Genomic DNA, 21054 nt, shown 5'->3' with positions numbered 1-21054 from the left:
TACCTTTCTATGCATATAAAACACTTAAGAAACATATGTATTTCAATAATTAAACCACTGCATTGCTTAGTAATAATTGTAGCTTTCATTGGGGTAGGACCTTTCACATGCTTCATTATTCTCACTTTATCCTTTAAAATTGTTCCAATCGTTGACCGACTGTAGCCTAATGCTTTTCCATTGACCGATGGCATTTCACCTCTTTCCAATTGCTTTATTATTTCCACTTTATTTTCAATCATGTTTGTTTCTTATCAACGGAACAGAAATACTACTGGGTCCTAAAGTCCACCACACTGAGACAGGGACTTGAGTATCCGCGGGGTGTCCTGGAACCAATCCCCCATGGATAAGGAGGGCAGAGTGTAGTTAAAATTTTGCTCTTAAGAGATCAAAATTTTCTTTTCTTGCGGGGAGGTGTTATCTGTCCCATGCCTTTCTTGTGAGTGTGATGTAATTGTCTCATGATATTGGTATGATGTAATTGTTTCCTGATAGTGGGGTGATGTGATGTCATGTGATGGCATGTTCCAGCTGGTATAAAAGGGGAGACTGTAATTTGTTGCGTAGTTGTTTTGTTGGGAGTTACAGTCGGTGGTTACACAATCGTTGAAGGAGAGAGAGAAAGTCGAGAGAGAGAGAGTGAAGAATTACCAGCTTCGTGCAAACCTAAAGAACTGGATAGAAATCAATGGCGTTCTGTGTGCCTCGAAGGTGATTGACATTTGTCAAATTGACATTGCAGTTTGCGTACCAACCCAACCGCTCAACAGATGACGCCATTGCCATCATCCTCTACCTGGCCCTAACCCACCTGGACAAAAAAGACACATACGTTCGGATGCTGTTCATAACCTTCAGTTCAGCATTCAACACTGAAACTGATTGGAAAGCTGAGCCTACTGCCCCACCTCCCTCTGCAACTGGATCCTAGACTTCCTGACTGGGAGACCTCAGTCAGTCCAGATTGGGAGCAGCATCTCCAACACCATCACACTGAGTACAGGGGCTCCCCAGGGTTGTGTGCTCGGTCCACTGCTGTTCACTCTGGTGACGCATGACTGTGCTGCAACACACAGCTCGAACCACATCATCAAGTTCGCCGATGACAGGACCGTGGTGGGTCTCATCAGCAAGAACGATGAATCAGCTTACAGAGAGGAGGTGCAGCAGCTAACAGACTGGTGCAGAGCCAACAACCTGTCTCTGAATGTGAACAAAACAAAAGAGATAGTTGTTGACTTCAGGAGGGCACGGAGCGACCACTCTCCGCTGAACATCGATGGCTCCTTGGTAGAGGTAGTTAAGAGCACCACATTTCTTGGTGTTCACTCGGCGGAGAATCTCACCTGGTCCCTCAACACCAGCTCCATATCAAAGAAAGCCCAGCAGCGTCTCTACTTTCTGCAAAGGCTGAGGAAAGTCCATCTCCCACCCCCCATCCTCATCACATTCTACAGGGGTTGTATTGAGAGCATTCTGAGCAGCTGCATCACTGCCTGGTTCGGAAATTGCACCATCTCAGATCGCAAGACCCTGCAGTGGATAGTGAGGTCAGCTGAGAAGATCATCTCTCTTCCCACCATCACGGACACTTACACTACACGCTGCATCCACAAAGGAAACAGCATTATGAAGGACCCCATGCACCCCTCATACAAACTCTTCTCCCTCCTGCCATCTGAGAAAAAGCTCCAAAGCATTCGAGCTCTCACGGCCAGACTATGTAACAGTTTCTTCCCCCAAGCTATCAAACTCCTCAGTACCCAGAGCCTGGATTGACACCTTGCCCTATTGTCCTGTTATTATTTATTGTAATGCCTGCACTGTTTTTGTGCACTTTACGCAGTCCTGTGTAGGTCCTATGTAGGAGGGAAGTTCAAGGGGGATATTAGAGGAAGGTTTTTCACTCAGAGAGTGGTTGGTGTGCAGAATGCACTGCCTGAGTCAGTGGTGGAGACAGATACACTAGTGAAGTTTAAGAGACTACTAGACAGGTATATGGAGGAATTTAAGGTGGGGGGTTATATGGGAGGCAGGGTTTGAGGGTTGGCACAACATTGTGGGTCGAAGGGCCTGTAATGTGCTGTACTATTCTATGTTCTATGTTCTGTAGTCTAGTGTAGCTTTCTCTGTGTTGTTTTTTTTATGTAGTTCAGTCTAGTTTTTGTACTGTGTCATGTAATACAATGGTGCTGAAAAACGTCTCATTGTACTGTACCAGCAGTTATGGTCGAAATGACAATAAAAGTGACTTGACTTGATTTGGTTTGGTCCTACATGGATTGTGGCACACACTTTTGATTAACCCCTGCATGGTCTCGGGTGTGTGGTGACCACCTCCAGCAAAAAGTCAGTCACTTTGAGAAATCTTATTCTTCATGATCTCTTCGGAAAAGGCATTTCTTGGCTGGGATCTGCATCAGCGGTTTCATTTTTCCTTCAAGCATCAATCCATCGCCGATTTGGGAAGCCTCTCCTCTCCCTTACTTTATGAATTATATGGACTTATTAAACTACACACACAAAATGCTGGTGGAACGCAGGACGTCAGGACGAAGGGTCTCGGCCCGAAACATCGACAGCACTTCTCCCTATAGATGCTGCCTGGCCTGCTGTGTTCCACCAGCATTTTGTGTGTGTTGCTTGAATTTCCAGCATTTGCAGATTTCCTCGTGTTTGACTTATTAAACTACCACTTTAAGACTGTGCTTGAATAAGATTTGTTAAGAATTATCTTTAAATTTGACTGTTTGATAACTATAGATGCATAACACTGTTAACTTCTGTTTAATTTGGTTGTTTGTTTACTTTTTGATGTTTTTGAGTAGAGGTTAATAAATTTCATTGTTTATTTATAAAAACCCGACTCAATTTCGCTGCTGGTTACGTAATACAAGTAGTCACTTAATTGTCAAAATAAACCTACTTTTTCTAAGATTTTACTTAGAAAAGGCAGTTTGGAAATAGGTCCAAAATTGTCCAAAACAGAAGAGTCTAGATTATTTTTCTTAAGCAGGGGTTTGACTACTGCAGTTTTTAAGGAATTTGGAAAAATGCCAGAAACTACTGAACCATTAACTGTGTCAAGTACACTGTCAATTAGTGCATATTAAACTTCTTTAATATGAATAGGTGGGAATAGGATCAAGGACACAAGTGGTCAGCTTTAGTTGAGTAATTATTTCTCGAAGTTTAGGTAAACTTATTTTACTAAAGGAGTTTAGTTCAGTATTGAGCTTGATGAGGTTCAACAAGATTTATTCTTGATGACTGTATTACATTGCATCTTGTATTTATTTTTCTGTAAAAAAACTGCATCAAAATTCCCTCTTTTAGCCTTGGATCTTGGATGTTTTCATCCATCTTTCCATTAATGGAGCTGGGTTTAATAGTTGAAAACAATACTCTTGGGTACTATGAGCAAACTAATTTGCAGATTTAGTTCCCCCATTCATTGATTGTGAATAACAAAAGCCCAAGCATTAATCCTTGCAGAAACCCATTAGTCACTGACTGGCACCCCAAAAGAAACCCACTTATTACTGATCATTGTTGAACCTTCAGTCCTGACCATTACATTACTCCCAAAGCCAAATGATTCAATTTTGCACACTATCCGCTTCCACTCAGTGGTCACTTATCAGGTACCTCCTGTCTCTAATAAAGTAGCCACTAAGTGTATGTTCATGCTCTTCAGCAACTGTAACACATGGTTATTTGAGTTACTGTCACGTTCCTGTCAGCTTTAATGAGACTAGCCATTCTCCTCTGACTTCTCATTAACAAGGCATTTTTGTCCACAGAACTCCTGCTCACTTGATATACTTTATTTGCACCATTCTCTGTAAACTTCAGAGACTGTTGTGCGTGAAAATCCAAGGAGATCAGAAGTTTCAGATATTCAAACCACTCTATCTGGCATCTGACACCAATAGTCAAAGTCATTTCCTCCCCATTCTGTTGTTTGGTCTGAAAAACAACTGAACTCTGACTATGTCTGCATGGTCTTATGCCTTGAGTTGCTGTCACATGATTGGCAGCATGATTAGATATTTACATTTACAAGCAGGTGTTCTGGTGTACCTAATAAAGTGGCCACTGATTATATATCTGCACTGTATTTACAAGCCTTCCAGAAGCAGTGAAATGTAAATTCCTGTGCACAAACCTGCAAAGATCTTACGGCTTTCCTGAATTTTTAATGCTAGAAATCAGGTCAACTTCTCTCTCTGATAAAGCATTTCTCCTAATTGAGTGTACCATAACAGATTGATGCATTCTGGGGAAAATTCTCCAGTCTTGCTGAAGGATCTCAGCCTAAACATCAACTGTACTATTTTCCATTGATGCTCCCTGGCCTGCTGAGTTCCTCCAGCATTTTGTATATGTTGCTGGTATAAACCACACCTTTGATTCCACAGTGAAATGTAGTGGAAGTAATCTATGTTTAATCCTGAACTGAATTGTTACTAATGCAACACACACAAAATGCTGGTGGAACACAGCAGGCCAGGCAGCATCTATAGGGAGAAGCACTGTCGATGTTTCGGGCTGAGACCCTTCGTCAAGACGAAAGGTCTCGGCCCGAAACGTCAACGGTGCTTCTCCCTATAGATGCTGCCTGGCCTGCTGTGTTCCATCAGCATTTTGTGTGTGTTGTTTGAATTTCGAGCATCTGCAGATTTCCTCGTGTTACTAATGCACATCTTTTTCCTGGCAGGATGAAATCATTGCAAGAAATCAGTGATCCTCAATAATGAAAATGGTCTCGTCATTTAGAAGATACTTGTGGCTTTGTTCCAATCATCAATTCATTTGTAAGAACTGGCAACCAAAGAGATTTCTAATGAGCTCTTCTGTAATCAACAGAGAAATGACCCTTAAGCAGAAGGGCCTCGAGATCTTTCAGACTGCAATCAATACTGTTCTGCCTCAAAATATAATCAAGAATAATATTAGCATGGAAGGAGAGAGGCTGCTGGTACAACGTCAGTCTTTCCGAGTCCACAAAAATGTCCACCTTGTCGGATTTGGGAAGGCGGTGATGGGAATGGCAGCTGCTGTGGAACCGATACTTGGAGACCATTTGGTCCAAGGAGTGATCAGTGTTCCTCTTGGGATTCAGAATGATCTTCAGCTGACTGGAAAAAAGTAGGAAAGAGGAAATTATCATGCCGTTTTTCCTTTTCTGCTACCCACGAGTGCCAGTGAGCCTTCCCCAATAAATCCAAACCAGAAGCTTGAATATTTATCAGTTTTAGGCTTGCTAAATTGGTACATTTCTGATCCAGTGAAATGGGGCCACAGTAAAGCAGGATTTTCCTGGATTTAATCTCTGATCCTGCTGATGTAGCTAGTCTCAGAGGAGATAAGAAAATGGAAATTTCCATGTTTGAGGAGATATTAATAGTACAAAAGGCAAAGACAGATTTGTCATAGTGTCATAGAGTAATACAGCATGGAAACAGGCCCTTCAGCCCAATGGATGTATGCCAATCACAACATCATCCCTTCTAGACACAGTTGATGATGCTTGGTCCGTAACCTTCAAAGCCTTTTCAAAACATGGCTCTTAAATGTTACAGTTGTACTTAACTGACCTACTTCTTCTGGAAGCTAATTCCAGGTACTCATTACCCTCTGTGTAAAGAAGTTACCTCTTCTGGTCTCTTTTGAATCTTTCCCATCTTGTATCTGTGTCCTCTAGTTTTGGACTCCTCAACTCTGGGGATAAGACCCTACCATCTTACTCTCCTGCACTCCAAGGAATAAAGATCCAGCAAAGACAGCCTGTAATTCAATCTATAATTCAAGCCCTCTAGTCAGGCAGCATCCTTGTAAATCTCTTCTGCACAGTCTCCAGCTTGACAATATCTTACACAAAATGTTAGTGGAATGCAACAGGCCAAATAGAATCTATAGGAAGACGTACAAAAACGCTGGATGAACTCAGCAGGTCGGGCAGCATCCGTTGAAAGAAGCAGTCAACGTTTCGGGTCGAGACCCTTCGTCAGGACTAAAGAAGGAGGGGACAGGGGCCCTATAAAGAAGGTGGGGGGAGGGTGGAAAACCAGTCAGATCAAGGGGTGGGGGAGGGGAAGCAGGGAGGGGATAGGCAGGAGAGGTGAAGAAGGAATCTAAGGGGAAAGCACTATGGGTAGTAGAAGAAGGCAGAGTCATGAGAGGTGATAGGCAGTTAGAAGAGGAGACAGAGTGAAGGTGGGATGGGGAGAAGGGAGAAGGAGGGAATTACCGGAAGTTGGAGAATTTGATGTTCATACCAAGACGGAGACTACCCAGACGGTATATGAGATGTTGTTCCTCCAACCGAAGTTTGGCCTCAACATGGCAGTAGAGGAGGCCATGTATGGACATATCCGAATGGGAATGTGAAGGAGAGTTGAAGTGAGTAGCAACCGGGAGATCCTGTCTGTTGTGGCGGACGAAGTGCTCGATGAAGCGGTCCCCCAATCTGCGTCAGATCTCGCCGATGTAGAGGAGGCTGCACTGGGAGCACCGGATGTAATAGATTACCCCAACAGGCTCACAAATGAAGTGTTGCCTCAGCTGGAAGGACTGTTTGGTGCCCTGAATGGTGGTTAGAGATGAGGTGTAGGGACAGGTGTAGCACTTACGCTTATGTTGAAGGTGGCGGAAGTTGTGGAGGATAATATGCTGGATCCGGAGGCTGGTGCGGGGAAATGGAGGAGATGCGGGTGAGGGCATCATTGATGACATTTGGGATGTCCTGGAATGGAACTTAAAGAAAGAGGACATCCCAAATGTCGTCTTTCTTTAAGAATCGTGGTTTCCGTCCTGGCGTCATCAGTGATGCCCTCACCCGTATCTCCTCCATTTCCTGCACTTCGGCCCTCACCCCATCCTCCCGTCACCACAACAGGGACCGTGTCCCCCTTGTCCTCACCTATCACCCCACCAGCCTCCGGATCCAGCTTATTATTCTCCGCAACTTCCGCCATCTTCAATAGGACCCCACCACTAAGGACATCTTTCCCTTTCTACCCCTCTTCGCTTTTCGCAGGGATTGTTCCCTCCGTGACTGCCTGGTCCACACGTCCCTCCCCACAGATCTCCCACCTGGCACATATCCTTGCAAGTGTAAGTGCTACACCTGTCCCTACACATCATCTCTAACTACCATTCAGGGCCCCAAATAATCCTTCCAGGTGAGGCAACACTTCACTTGTGAGTCTGTTGGGGTAATCTATTGCATCCGGTGCTCCTGGTGCGGCCTCCTCTTTCCCCTTAGATTCCTTCTTCACCTCTCCTGCCTATCCCCTCCCCCACCCCTTGATCTTTCCTCTGATTGGTTTTCCACCTGGCACCTTCCATCCTACCCCCACCTTCCTTATAGGGCCCCTGCCCCCTCCTTCTTTAGTCCTGACGAAGGGTCTCGACCTGAAACGTTGACTGCTTCTTTCAATGGATGCTGCCCAACCTGCTGAGTTCATCCAGCTTTTTTGTATGTCTTGATTTGACCACAGCATCTGCAGTGTATTTTATGTTTAGCATCTATAGGAAGAAGTACAGTCGACGTTTCAGGCCAAGACCCTTTGTCAGTCCTGATGAAGGGTCTGGGCCCGAAACGTCGACTGTACTTCTTCCTATAGATGCTGCCCGGCCTGCTGCGTTCAACCAGCATTTTGTGTGTGTTGCTTGAATTTCCAGCATCTGCAGATTTCCTCGTGTTTGCGTTGACAATGTCTTATCCTTGTTCTGACGTGCAATCCAAGAATAAGGCTGCTTCAAATACATCATTATTGTAAAACACTACTGATTCTACAATTGCTGGAACTCCAAAGCAACACACACAAAATGCTGGAGGAGGTCAGCAGGTCAGGCAGCAAATATGGAAATTAATAAACAGTTAACATTTTGGGCTGAGATCATTCATCAGGACATTAGTGGAAAACTGTTATATTAACACCAATGCTAAATTTGTGTTGTAAAAGCCAGTTAATAAGGGTCTGAAGGGAGCGTCACTAAGGTACAGCTTAACACAGGATTGAAACTCTACTTTCATCAGGCAATTGATACAAAAAAAAATCTAGTTTAAATGCTCCATAAAACAACTGACAGACAATAAATCCACCACATTAAACTTTTGCTAATTAACCAACCAAGAAGAAGGGAAACTACATAATTATGAAGAAGATAATTTCTTTCAATGCAGCAAGTCATTTTGGTTTGGAATTTATTGCCTGAAAAAATGCCAAAAGTGAATTTAATTGTAACTTTCAAAGGGTATTGGTTAAATACACGTGTTAATTAATTCCCTGTTTTATCTGCAACCTTTATATGACATAATGAAGAATGACAGAGAATTTTCCAGATTATACTGAGTATACATTTGTGTTTGAATTTCATTTCAAGTGGGAAGATTTCCACGTTTGATGTAGTCAAGCTGCTATAACCAATTTCACCAATATTAACCAGTGCTTTCCCAATTTCATTTTCTAATCATAGGTGGCAGAGGAAAAGATGCCACTACTTTGTCTCCACCCTTGTACCAAGGAGGGTTGAAAGGCACTTGTTCCTGTAGCTGTCTCTTACCCTGTGACTCTTACTAGTAAATGTAGATGTGTAGGGATGTTCTGTGGGGGCAAACATATCATTGTTGATCAGGCTGTCAGCAATTAAATTTTTGACGTGGTTTTGGAATGTGGGAGTAAAGGGGAAAAATCAGCTAAGGGTGATAGGTGAAATGTTTAAGGGGAACATGAGGGGGAACTCCTTCACTCAGAGGGTGGTGGGAGTGTGGAACGAGCTGCCAGGATAAGTGGTGGATGCAGGGTCAATTTCAACTTTTAAGAGAAATTTGGGTAGGCACATGGAAGGGAGGGATATGGAGAGTAATGGTCCAGGTGTAGATCAGTGGAACTAGGCAGAATAATAGTTTTGGCTGAAGGGCCTGTTCTTGTGCTGTAGTATTCTATCACTGGTAAGGCCCATGACTGATTGCCTCTCCTAATAATTCTAGGTTTAAGAAATTTGCAAGAGGGTCAGAGGGTAGCTGAGCTAGTGTCTATGACACTTTCACATCTGATTATGTTGAGTTTATTCATAACTTGTGCCTTCCGTGGTTTAATTTTCTCTGGCACTGGGGTAAACAAAGTAATGGGGGGCAAGAAGAGATCAAAGCATGCTGGACATGAGATTATTCAGTAGATATGTGGAAAAAATGCAAGTAAAATATACCTTTTGCAAATGTATGAACAAGTAATGCACTTGGTCATGATTCCAGATTGTCTCCACAGGGACATGCTTTTAAAGCCGCAGACAAAAATACGGGTAATGGAAGGAGCACAACATAATCTTCCTGACGAGAATTCTTTAAAGGCAGCAAACAGTATCCATCACTTAGTCGAAGGACTCACTGAAAATGACTTGTTACTTGTGCTAATGTCAGGTAAGGAATTCTTTTCAGTTCATGATTACTTTGTATTATTGTCATTAACTGGAGTGCTCTTGAAGCATTGTGAGCTGTTTTAGGCCCCTTTACTAAGTAAAGATCTGCTGACATTGAAGAAGATCTAGAGGAGGTTCACAAGAATGATTTTGGTAATGAAAGGGTTAACATATGAGTGTTTTATGGCTTTTAGGATGTTTTGTATAGTGGGAGAGTCCAGGGCCAACCAGGGAATAACCTCAGAGTAGAGGGACATCCATCTAGAATAGAGGTGAGAAGGAATTTCCATAGCCAGAGTGTGATGTATCTGTGTAATTCATTATCAGGTTCTTGATTAGTCAGGGTGTCAAACATTACGGGGAGAAGCCAGAAGAATAGGGTTGAGAGAGATAATAAATCAGCCATGATAGAATGGTGGAGCAGACTCAATAGGCTGTTTAGCCTATTTCTACTTCTACATCTTATGGTCTGACTCTAAAAAAATCTTAGCCAACCCTCAACAGAGTAAAATTGAAGTGCTGCATTGCAGGAGATGGTACCTTTCAAGTAAGGAATTAAACCAGTATGATATCTACTGTCTCAAGTGGGTGTTAAAGAACCAGTACCTTAGTTAAAAAAAGCCAAGAATTCCTTCTGATATCTTGCCCAAAATGTATTCTATTATTGGATTGGTAAGAACTTCCTGTGCTCAAATTACACAGCAGAGAGACACCATCATGGTTGATTTAACATGGAATGCATTTTGTGTGCAATTGCAGAAACCCCTGCCAATAGCAAATAAAACTGTGAAGCTCTTTTCACAGATGTTGCCTGACCTGCTGTATGTTTTTAGTTTCTATTTCATACTTTCAATAATTGCCGTTTTTAACTTATCCCGTCAGTCATCCTGTTAAATTCCTTGTAATAACTGTGTCATTGCATCTTCTGGGGAAGCGGTAGGTAGTGGTTAGTGCAATGTTTTACAGTTTGCCAGCTCTAAGATCAGTATTCATTTCCTGCTACTGACTATAAGCAGTTTGTATATGTTCTCCCCACATTAGTTTCCTACTGTGTTCCGGTTTCCTCCCACATTTCAAAGACTTGTGGATTAAAGTTAATAAGTCGTTGGCATGCTATGTTGTTGCTACTTGCCGGCTACCCCCTGACGCAAGCAATGCATTTCTCTGTATGTTTCAATAGGCATGTGACAGACAAAACTGAACTTTAAAGCGATAAGGACATACATTTTCAGTAATTTTTAAAAAAAAATGCAAATACCAGAAATCTGAAACAAAAAGCAGAAAATACTGAGAATACTCAATAGGTCAGGCAGTATCTGTCCAAACAGAAGACTCTTCATCTAAATTTCAACCTAGACTTTGACTTCATTTAAATCAATATCTCATGAAGAGAACCTGGAAAAGCGGACTAGAGGTTGAATGGCAGAATACCTTCATATTTACTTCTAAATTTAATGTGTCCTGTAGTAATGTTAGTGACCTCCAGTTGGAGACACTTCCTACACATGTGCTTTAAAAGAATAAACAAAATGTGGACTCCCACAAAGTACAGGATGGACACTGCCATCACTAGCTATTAGTATGCTGTTAATTTTTTTGTTCTATCTATATTAGTTAGGCTAGCTAATACTCAAGCATTAACCACTTGAAACACAACCTATGAATTATAATTTAATGCAAATCATTTATCCTAAAAACATTTGCAATTTCTAGGTTTCTCCAGTGCTAGTTCTGAGGTTGCTCCACTAGTTCTACTTGCCATTAGCCAACTGTGAAAGAGTTTCTGAAGTAGCTGGAACTCTGCAGAAGAGAAAGTACATTTTGGATATATTTTTTCAATTCAGCACATCATCCTTACACTGCAGACCTGAGGAAATCAGGAAAAAAGGTTATTTAACCCTTCAGACTACTCAGTCCAGATGACAATTCTCTCAGGACTTCCTTTCAAACTGATTAGCTGATCCTCAATTATGGGAACAATCTTTTTTTTCTGCTTACTTTTCTGGAGTGAGAAATTAATATTTTAAAAATCTATGATTACAGCTCAATCCCTTTAAATTACCACAATTTCCTTCTCTAGATGTTTACAAACCCACTAGTTTGTTATTTTTAATGTTCTTCAGTGTCTAACCAGTGTGAATAACTACACTCACCTCAACATTGAACTGATTCCACAACCTATGCACTTACTATCAAGGACTTTGCAACTCATATCCTTAGTATCATTTATGTATTTATTCATTTATTTTTATGCTTGCACAGATTGTCTTTCTTTGTGCCTCTGTGAATGTCCATAAGACCATAAGATATCAAGTCAAGTCAAGTCGCTTTTTATTGTCATTTTGACCATAAACTGCTGGTACAGTACACAGTAAAAATGAGACAACGTTCCTCCAGGACCATGGTGCTACATGAAGCAACACAAAACTACACTAGACTATGGGAGACAACTCAAGGCTACACTAGACTATGTAAAACAACACAAAAACTACACTAGACTACAGATCTGCACAGGACTACATTAAGTGCACAAACAGTGCAGGGCAGTACAATAATTAAATAATAAACAAGACAATAGGCACAGTAGAGGACAAATTTCAATATAATAATAAATGATGTAGATGTCAGTCTAGACTCTGGGTATTGAGGAGTCTGATGGCTTGGGGGGAAGAAACTGTTGCACAGTCTGGTCGTGAGAGCCCGAATGCTTCGGTACCATTTGCCAGATGGCAGAAGGGAGAAGAGTTTGTATGAGGGGTGTGTGGGGTCCTTCACAATGCTGTTAGCTTTGCAGGTGCAGCATGTGGTGTAAATGTCTGTAATGGCAGGGAAGAGAGACCCCAATGATCTTCTCAGTTGTCCTCACTATCCGCTGCAGGGTCTTGTGATCTAAGATGGTGCAATTCCCGAACCAGGCAGTGATGCAGCTGCTCAGGATGCTCTCGATACATCCTCTGTAGAATGTGGTGAGGATGGGGGTGGGAGATGGAGTTTTCTCAGCCTTCGCAGAAAGTAGAGGCGCTGCTGGGCTTTCTTGGCTATGGAGCTGGTGCTGAGGGACCAGGTGAGATTCTCCACCAGGTAAACACCAAGAAATTTGGTGCTCTTAACGATCTCAACAGAGGAGCCGTCAATGTTTAGTGGAGAGTGGTCACTCCGTACTCTTCTGAAGTCAACAACCATCTCTTTTGTTTTGTTCACATTCAGAGACAGGTTGTTGGCTATGCACCAGTCCGTTAGCTGCTGCATCTCCTCTCTGTATGCTGACTCATCGTTCTTGCTGAGGAGCGGAAGTAGGCCATTTGGCCCATCGAGTTTGCTCCACCATTCAATCATGGGCTGATCCAATTCTTCCAGTCATCCCCACTCCCTTGCTTTCACCCCATACCCTTTGATGCCCTGGCTAATCAAGAACCTATCTATCTCTGCCTTAAATCCACCCAATGACTTGGCCTCCATAGCCACTCATGGCAACAAATTTCACAGATTTACCACCTTGTGACTGAAGTAATTTCTCCGCATCTCAATTCTAAAAGGACGTCCTTCAATCCTGAAGCATGCCCTCTTATCCTAGAATCCCCTACCATGGGAAATAACTTTGCCATATCTAATCTGTTCAGGCCTTTTAACATTTGGAGTGTTTCTATGAGATCCCCTCTCATTCTCCTGAACTCCAGGGAATACAGCCCAAGAGCTGGCAGATATTCCTCATATGGTAACCCTTTCATTCCTGGAATCATTCTCATGAATCTTCTCTGAACCCTCTCTAATGTCAGTATATCCTTTCTAAAGTAAGGAGACCAAAACTGCACACAATACTCCAAGTGTGGTCTCACAAGTGCCTTATAGAGCCTCAACATCACCTCCCTGCTCATATATTCTATACCTCTAGAAATGTATGTCAACATTGCATTCGCCTTCTTCACAACTGACTCAACCTGTAGGTTAACTTTTAGGGTATCCTGCACAAGGACTCACAAGTCCCTTTGCATCTCTGCATTTTGAATTCTCTCCCTATCTAAATAATAGTCTGCCCATTTATTTCTTACACCAAAGTGCATGACCATACACTTTCCAACATTGTATTTCATGTGCCACTTCTTTGCCCATTCCCTAAACTATCCAAGTCTCTCTGCAGGCTCTCTGTTTCCTCAACACTACCCTCTACTCCACCTATCTTTGTATCATTGGCAAATTTAGCCACAAATCCATTAATACCATGGTCCAAACCTTTGACATAGTTCATAAGAAGCAGTAGTCCCAACACTGACCCCTGTGGAACTCCACTGGTAACCAGCAGCCAGTCAGAATAGTATCCCTTTATTCCTACTCTGTTTTCTGCCGACCAGCCAATGCTCCACCCATGCTTGTAACTTCCCTGTAATTCCATGGGCTCTTATCTTGCTAAGCAGCCTCATGTGCGGCACTTTTTCAAAGGCCTTCTGAACATCCAAGTACGCCATGTCTACTACATCTCCTTTGTCTACCCTGCTTGTAATTTCCTCAAAGAGTTGCATTAGGCTTGTCAGGCAGGATTTTCCTATCTTGTCATGTGCCTCCAGATACTCTGTATTCTCATCCCTAACAATCGATTCCAACAACTTCCCAACCACTGATGTCAGGCTAACAGGTCTATAGTTTCCTTTCTGCTGCCTCCCACCCTTCTTAAATAACGGAGTAGCATTTGCAATTTTCCAGTCATCTGATACAATGCCAGAATCTATTGATACTTGAAAGATCATCATTAATGCCTCAGCAATCTCTTCAGCTACTTCCTTCAGAACCAGAGGGTGCATTCCATCAGGTCTAGAAGATTTATCCACTCTCAGACCATTAAGCTTCCTTTTTAGTCGTAATTTTCACTGCACAAACTTCACTTCCCTGACACCATTGAATGTCCGGTATACAGCAGACATGTTCCACTGTGAAGACTGATACCCTCGACTCTCTTTTACTCTTTATATTCTTAAAAAAGCTTTTAGTATCTTCTTTGATATTAGTTTCCAGCTTCCTCTCATAATTCACCTTTTCCTTCCGAATGACCTTCTTAGTTTTCTTCTGCAAGTTTTTAAAAGCTCTGCAATCCTCTATCTGCCCACTAGCTATGGCTTCCTTGTATGCCCTCTCTTTTGCTTTTACTTTGGCTCTGACTTCACTTATCAGCCATGGTAGTGTCCTTTTTCTCTTTGAAAATTTCTTCTTATTTGGAATATATCTATCTTGCACTTCCCTCATTTTTCTCAGAAAATCCAGCCGTTGCTGCTCTGCTGTCCTTCCTGCAAATATCCCTTTCCGATCAACTTCAGCCAGTTCCCGACTTGTGCCATTGTAATGTCCACAAGAAAAAGAATCCCTGGTTAGATATATATATACACACATGGATAATAAATTTACTTTGAACTTTGAAATTGTGTGAATTTTATGCTTTGCTTATCTTGTGCTGGAGACTATTTACATCCCAAACAATTTTAAAAACTTGTTTCTTTAGGAGGAGGATCTGCTTTATTACCAGCACCAATCCCTCCTGTCACTTTGAAAGAGAAACAGAACCTGACAAAAGATCTTGCCTCTAAAGGTGCAACTATTGTGGAACTCAACACCGTTCGCAAGTCCCTCTCTCTGCTGAAGGGTGGAGGTTTGGCAAGATCTGCATACCCTACACAGGTACATATCCTTTATGTGTGTTTCAGGTTGTAAGTTCATTGATTATTAAGCTTTGAATGAGTTTCTGACCAATAGCACTGTTCACTCACAACATACAATATTCTCTCTGATGCTAGGAGGCCAAGGAAAATAATCTGTGTTCAATTTGATTAAACTCTCCACTTCTCTCAGGGAATGTCCCCGCATAAATACAAAACTTAAAGTATTGACTAGATTCTAGCCATCTAAGAGCAGTGTGGTTCTTATAGACTTATACTCATCATTCCTCATTATCTTAATTACTCGTGGCTTATTCTTCTGTCTCTGGAAACATGCTCACTCAGAAAGCAGTCACATATTCTGTACAAGACAACATTTTCAATCAATCTGTTTGAAAGCTAGGACATCCTCTAGGTATTAAATCAGAATTTTTGCCTTCAATTAGAAGTGCCCACTCCTGGTACCATTTCAAAAGAACCGTCCAATCATCATGTCAAATACATTTTCCATGTTATCTCCATGTCATTATTTGTTAAGGAGGGCATCCTGTTGGAATTACGTGTGGAGTTGTACTTGTATTTAATAAGATGTAGAAGCAGAATTAGGCCATATTAGGCCATTGGATCTGTTCAAACATTTTATTATTGCTTTCAACCCCATTCTTCTGCCTTCTTCCCAAAACCTTTAACATCCTTGCCAATCAAGAACCTATCAACCTCCACTTTCAATATACCTAATGACCTGGCCTCCACAGCTGTCTGTGGCAGTGAATTCCATAAAATCACCACCCTCTGGCAAAACAAATCTTCCTCATCTCTGTTCTAAAGGGATATCTTTGTGTTCTGAGACTGTTCTTTGGTCCTAGACTCTTCCACTTTAGGAAACATCCTCTCCACATCCACTCTATCTAGGCCTTTCAATATTTGATAGGTATCAATGAGATCCTCCCTCATTCTCCAAAACTCCAGTGAGTCTAGGCCCAGAGCCATCAATCATTCCTAACTTTCCTATCCGTGTTTGTAGTTTTTATTTATATGTGTATGTGTGTATATATATATATATATATATATATATATATATATGTATATATATATACCACAACTGCTTTTTTGGTTGTTCTCTCAGCTCCTCGTTTTTATTTGTTTTCCACTCTTATAACACATAATCATAGGCAACAAGTTTTGTACTTCATTATTGACTTCTGAAGAACCTTTAAACTGCAAAAGCATAAGAATCCAACAATCCTAAATCATATAGTCCATAATTAAGAGCCCCAGAATTACATGCAGTTATTAGCACCTTAACTAGAGACCAAAATCAAAACGTCAGGGAAGATATAACAGTCTGTTGATATTTATATGTAGTTTTATAAAATCTAACTAAGTTGCCTCTTATTTTCTCTGACTTCATTTCCTAATTCATTGAAGATGCAAGGAGCAGTAAATCCCTATTTTACTGTGCAGTGGTTACTGTAGTTGCTTTACAGACAGAAGTAGTTCAATTCCCAGCGCTGTTTATAAGAGGTTTATATGTTCTGCCCTGTGACTTTATCAGTTTCTTCCAGGTACTCTGGTTTTGTCCCACAATCCAAAAGTTGTATGGTTAGGGTACCGTAGATTCCGGACTACAGAGTGCACCTGATTAAAAGCCGCTGGCTCTAATTTTAGAAAGAAAATCAATTTTGTACTTGTACAGGCCGCACCGGATTTTAGGCCGCACCGGATTTTCGGCCGCAGGTGTCCCACGTTGTAATATGAGATATTTACACAGAAAGATATTACACGTGAGGATTTTTTAACTTTTAATTAAATCCATATGGTAACATAAACAAATACAGATTGCAAATGCTTTTTTTCGAACCGTGCCTGTAACGCGGCTACTTTTAAATATACGTTGCGTATACTTTTTTATTGAACAACATTCCAATATCTCCTAACGACTGGTAAAAAATATATATACTGCAGCCTACCAGGAAAAGTTATTGATCGCCTTTAACTTAAAAGCAGCGTTCGCTCAGATCTAATGCCGCTCGCGTAATGTGCTCGCCCCCTCCATCCCGTTTATCGCAAACGGCATTTTTCCCACAAGACGCGGCAAAACCGGGTGTGACGTCATAGCATCCCGCGATGTAGTACAGAAAACAAATATAGTTAAAACACTTCTAACTTTAACTAGAATAACAAATGAATTACTAAGCGAAAATATTATAAACTAAATAACTGCCATAAAGGCAGCACAATGCTTTTCTTCGAGTGTTTTCCATGTTGATGAGGGTGAGTACAAATGACTGATTTACAATAATTTAATTGTGAAAGTGCGCTTGATTTATCGTACAATTTCATTGGACCTCTGTGAACTACTCATCAATTTTATTGGTCTACTGTTACGAGGCAAAATGTTTTTGGTGGCATGAAAAAAATCATGCATTAGCCGCACCGTAGTAAAGGCCGCAGTGTTCAAAGCTGTTCAAAATGTGGGAAAAAAGTAGCGGCTTATAATCCAACATCTACGGTAAATGTATTTGTGGGCATGCTAAGTTGCCACCAGAACTTATGAACTTCTGAGCTGCTCAGCACAATGCTCATTGATTTGATTCAACACACATGACGCATTTCACTGTGTATTTTGATGTACATGTGTCAAATAAAACTAATCGTTTTAATCTTTAAGGACATGTCATCACCTAAGGATACCAGTTGCTCAGATATCACCCTGAACTTGAGCAGAGTATTTTATGTAACTGAACACTTTGCAGTTATAGACAGCCCCTCCAACACAACTTACTTTTGTATGCTGCTTTATATTCTAATATTAGGTGTGCCTCTTTCTGGTCCAATGATTTCAGTTTATAGACACCATCTCATACTGGAATCTGTACAAGGATGATTGTAAATACTTGGAAGTCATAGAGTTATACAATACCACAACACAAATACAGGCCCTTTAGCCCATCTTGTCTGTGCTAAACTATTAACCTGCCCAGTCCCATCTACCTGCAGCCCTCCATTTCCCTCCTATCCACGTACCTATCCAAAGTTTTCTTAGGTGGTGAAATTGCCAGTGCTTGCACTGGCAGCTTGTTCCACACTCTGAGTGAAGAAGTTCTCCCTCAGGAGCTTCTTAAACTTTACTTTTTTTGTAATTTTTTTTGAAGTTCATCATCAAACAAACATTTCCATAAGATGTATTTCAAACACTGTACATATATATCATATATTCATATTTGTCACAAATCTCTACATAATATTTATTTGAGGTATTTCCATCCATGCGTTTAAAGTTGGGCTCTCCTGTGATAACCATTTCCTAGTAAGAGTCTTTTTACCAGCCACCAGCAGTATATTCATTAAATATTTATCTCTTTTCAACCATTCTAGAGGTATATACCCAAAATATATGGTACTTTCTAAGGGTATTTCACATTTAAAAATGTCTTGTAAGGCATTGTGTATCCCCCTCCAATAGTCTTTGATAATGGGGCAATCCCAGAAAATATAATAATGGTTTGCATTTTGATTTTCACAATTCCTTCAGCAATCAGGGAGGTTACTATCATAGTGGGATTTCTGAGAAGGTGTAATAAAATATCTTATCAAGTCTTTCCATCCAAACTCCCTCCATTTCTGTGAACTGGTACATTTCCATTGATACCTCCATATTATTGACCATTCTTCCTCAGATATAACTATCCCTCCATCCTTCTCCCATTTTGTTTTAATGTATGAAATCAAATGTGTTTTAAGATTTGACAAACCCTTATACAAGTTTGAAATGATTTTACTACCATTATCTGAATTATATGCTTTTCTAAACAGTTCTATCAAACATACACTTGCCTTGGTTACATTTTTAACCCTCCTATGAACATACCGTCGCATCTGCAAATACCAATAAAAGTCTTGTTTTTCTAATAGGTGTTTCTCTTTAAGTATTTCAAAAATGAACAGTGTTCCTTCTTTCATTATATTGCAAAGAACCGTTATTCCTTTAGCTGTCCGGTCCTTAAATCTAGCATCCAATTTATTCGGCCTAAAATCCAAGTCATATGCACACCATTTAAGAATTGCAATATCTCCCTCTAGTTTATATTCTTTTTACATAGTGCCTATATAGTTTTAATAATTGTGTCATGTAAACCAAATCTATGTAAAACTCTGTAAAGAAAATTCCAATTAACTGAATCAAATGCCTTTTCAGCATCCACGCTTATCACTATTGCGTCAATTTTATTTTTTTGTATATGATCCATAATGTGAAGTGTCCTTCATATATTGTCTTGTGTTTAGGGTTTTTGTATAAAACCTGTCTGATGATCATTATGTATCAGTGTGGGTAGAAATTCTTCTAATCGTTTGGCCATGATGGAAGTAAATAATCTATAATCTACATTAAGAATGGATATTGGTCTAAATGACCCACATTTCATTTTATCCTTGCCTTCTTCTGGGATAGCTGAAATTATTGCCTCCTTCCAGCTGGGCGGCATTTGTGCCTTTTTTTAAGAGCCCAGTACAGTGTGGGGAGTAAAACAGGAATGAACTCATTTTTAAATTCTTTATATCTCTCTGCCATATATCCATCTGATCCTGGTTACTTGCTTAATTTAAGCCTACTAATTGCAGCTTTTAGTTCAGCTTCAGTTATGTCAGCAGTTATCGTTCTATTTTGTTCTTCGCTTAAAGTGGGTAACTCTATAGAATTAAGGAAGGTGTCAATTTGGGTTGTGCTTCCCCCTGGAACTTTGGAATATAGAGTTTTATAAAACACTTCAAAAGCTTCTTGAATTTCACTTAGCCTATTTTTTATCACTTTTGTTCTTGGATCCCTAATTCTATGAATTGTATTTTCTGCAATTTTTTTTCAGTTTCCATGCCAGTATTTTCATAGATTTAGATCCACTTTCATAGTGTCTCTGTTTCAGAAACATTATATTTTTCCTGATATCTTGTGTCGCCAAACTATTGATTTCATTCCTATTTGTTAAAAATTTCCTCTAATGTATACTGTGCCAAACTCAGTTTGTGTTTTTTTTCTAATTCCTTCAGCTTATTTTGTAATTCCTCTAATGTTTTATTCCTTATTTTTTCTCTTATACAAAGATACTGCTATAATTTTCCCTCTTTAGACAGCCTTCAGAGTATCCCATAGAATGGGAGGTGAAACCTCTCCATTATCATTCTAAATTCTAAATAAAGACCAATTTCTTTTTTAATTTGTTCCTTAAATTAGGGATCACTGAGTAGACTTGAATTTAGTTTCCAAATCGTATTCTTTGGTTTTAGGTCAAAATCAACAGATAAATATATAGGTACATGGTCACTTACATCTATTGTTGCAATTCCACAGGTGTTTATTTTGTCCTTCCAAATGTTATGAAATAGTCTATTCTTGTATATACAGAATGGGGGGCAGAATAGTGAGTGTAATCCCTTCTGTTGAGGAAAAGGTCCCTCCATATATTAGTTAGACCAACATCCTCAAAAAGTGTGTTAACTTTCTTACGTAAGGACATTGTTTCATAGGTTTTTCTATTGGAAGAGTCTAAGTTTGGTTGTAATTGTAAATTTAAGTCTCCCCCACATATCAAGAGACCTTCTGTTTCTGTTACTATAATATTAGTAATTTTCTGGAAGAAACTAATATCACTTCCTGGGGGTGCGTATATATTCAATAGAGTAACTGAATTTCCGTCTATATTTCCCCCTTAGCAGAATATACCTACCCTCCTTATCTCCCATTTTGAATACTTTTTCAAAATTTAGCTTGCTTGAGATGAGAATAACAACTCCTCTCCTATGTCCTGGTTTATATGAGGAGAAAAACAAATTAGTGAAGCTCATTCTCTTTAGTTTTCTAGGCTCATTATCACTTAAGTGAGTTTCCTGTAAATATACTACATGGACTTGTTCTTTCTTAATTTTTGATAGAATTTTACTGCGTTTGATTGAATTTAACAGCCTATTGACATGAAAAGAAATG

At 40.3% G+C, this 21054-nt stretch overlaps 1 protein-coding gene across 4 annotated transcripts in view; it reads left to right on the top strand.

Moving 5' to 3' along the window:
* LOC140741988 (glycerate kinase-like) overlaps positions 1 to 21054 on the top strand; it is a 223377-nt gene that overhangs the window by 16972 nt on the left and 185351 nt on the right. For 3 of the 4 annotated variants that reach the window (XM_073072637.1, XM_073072636.1, XM_073072635.1), the window contains exons 2-4: positions 4724 to 5154; positions 9282 to 9433; positions 14921 to 15096. In XM_073072637.1, the coding sequence (XP_072928738.1) occupies positions 4760 to 5154; positions 9282 to 9433; positions 14921 to 15096 (723 nt within the window). In that variant the 5' untranslated portion in view covers positions 4724 to 4759. The remainder of the gene's footprint in view (positions 1 to 4723; positions 5155 to 9281; positions 9434 to 14920; positions 15097 to 21054) is intronic. The other variant, XM_073072638.1, reaches the window with a different exon arrangement.

This window comes from Hemitrygon akajei, chromosome 19 (assembly GCF_048418815.1).
Source record: "Hemitrygon akajei chromosome 19, sHemAka1.3, whole genome shotgun sequence".
NCBI lineage: Eukaryota > Metazoa > Chordata > Chondrichthyes > Myliobatiformes > Dasyatidae > Hemitrygon > Hemitrygon akajei.
The sequence above is the reverse complement of the archived record's forward strand: the minus strand, read 5'-3'. Positions and strand labels throughout refer to the sequence as shown.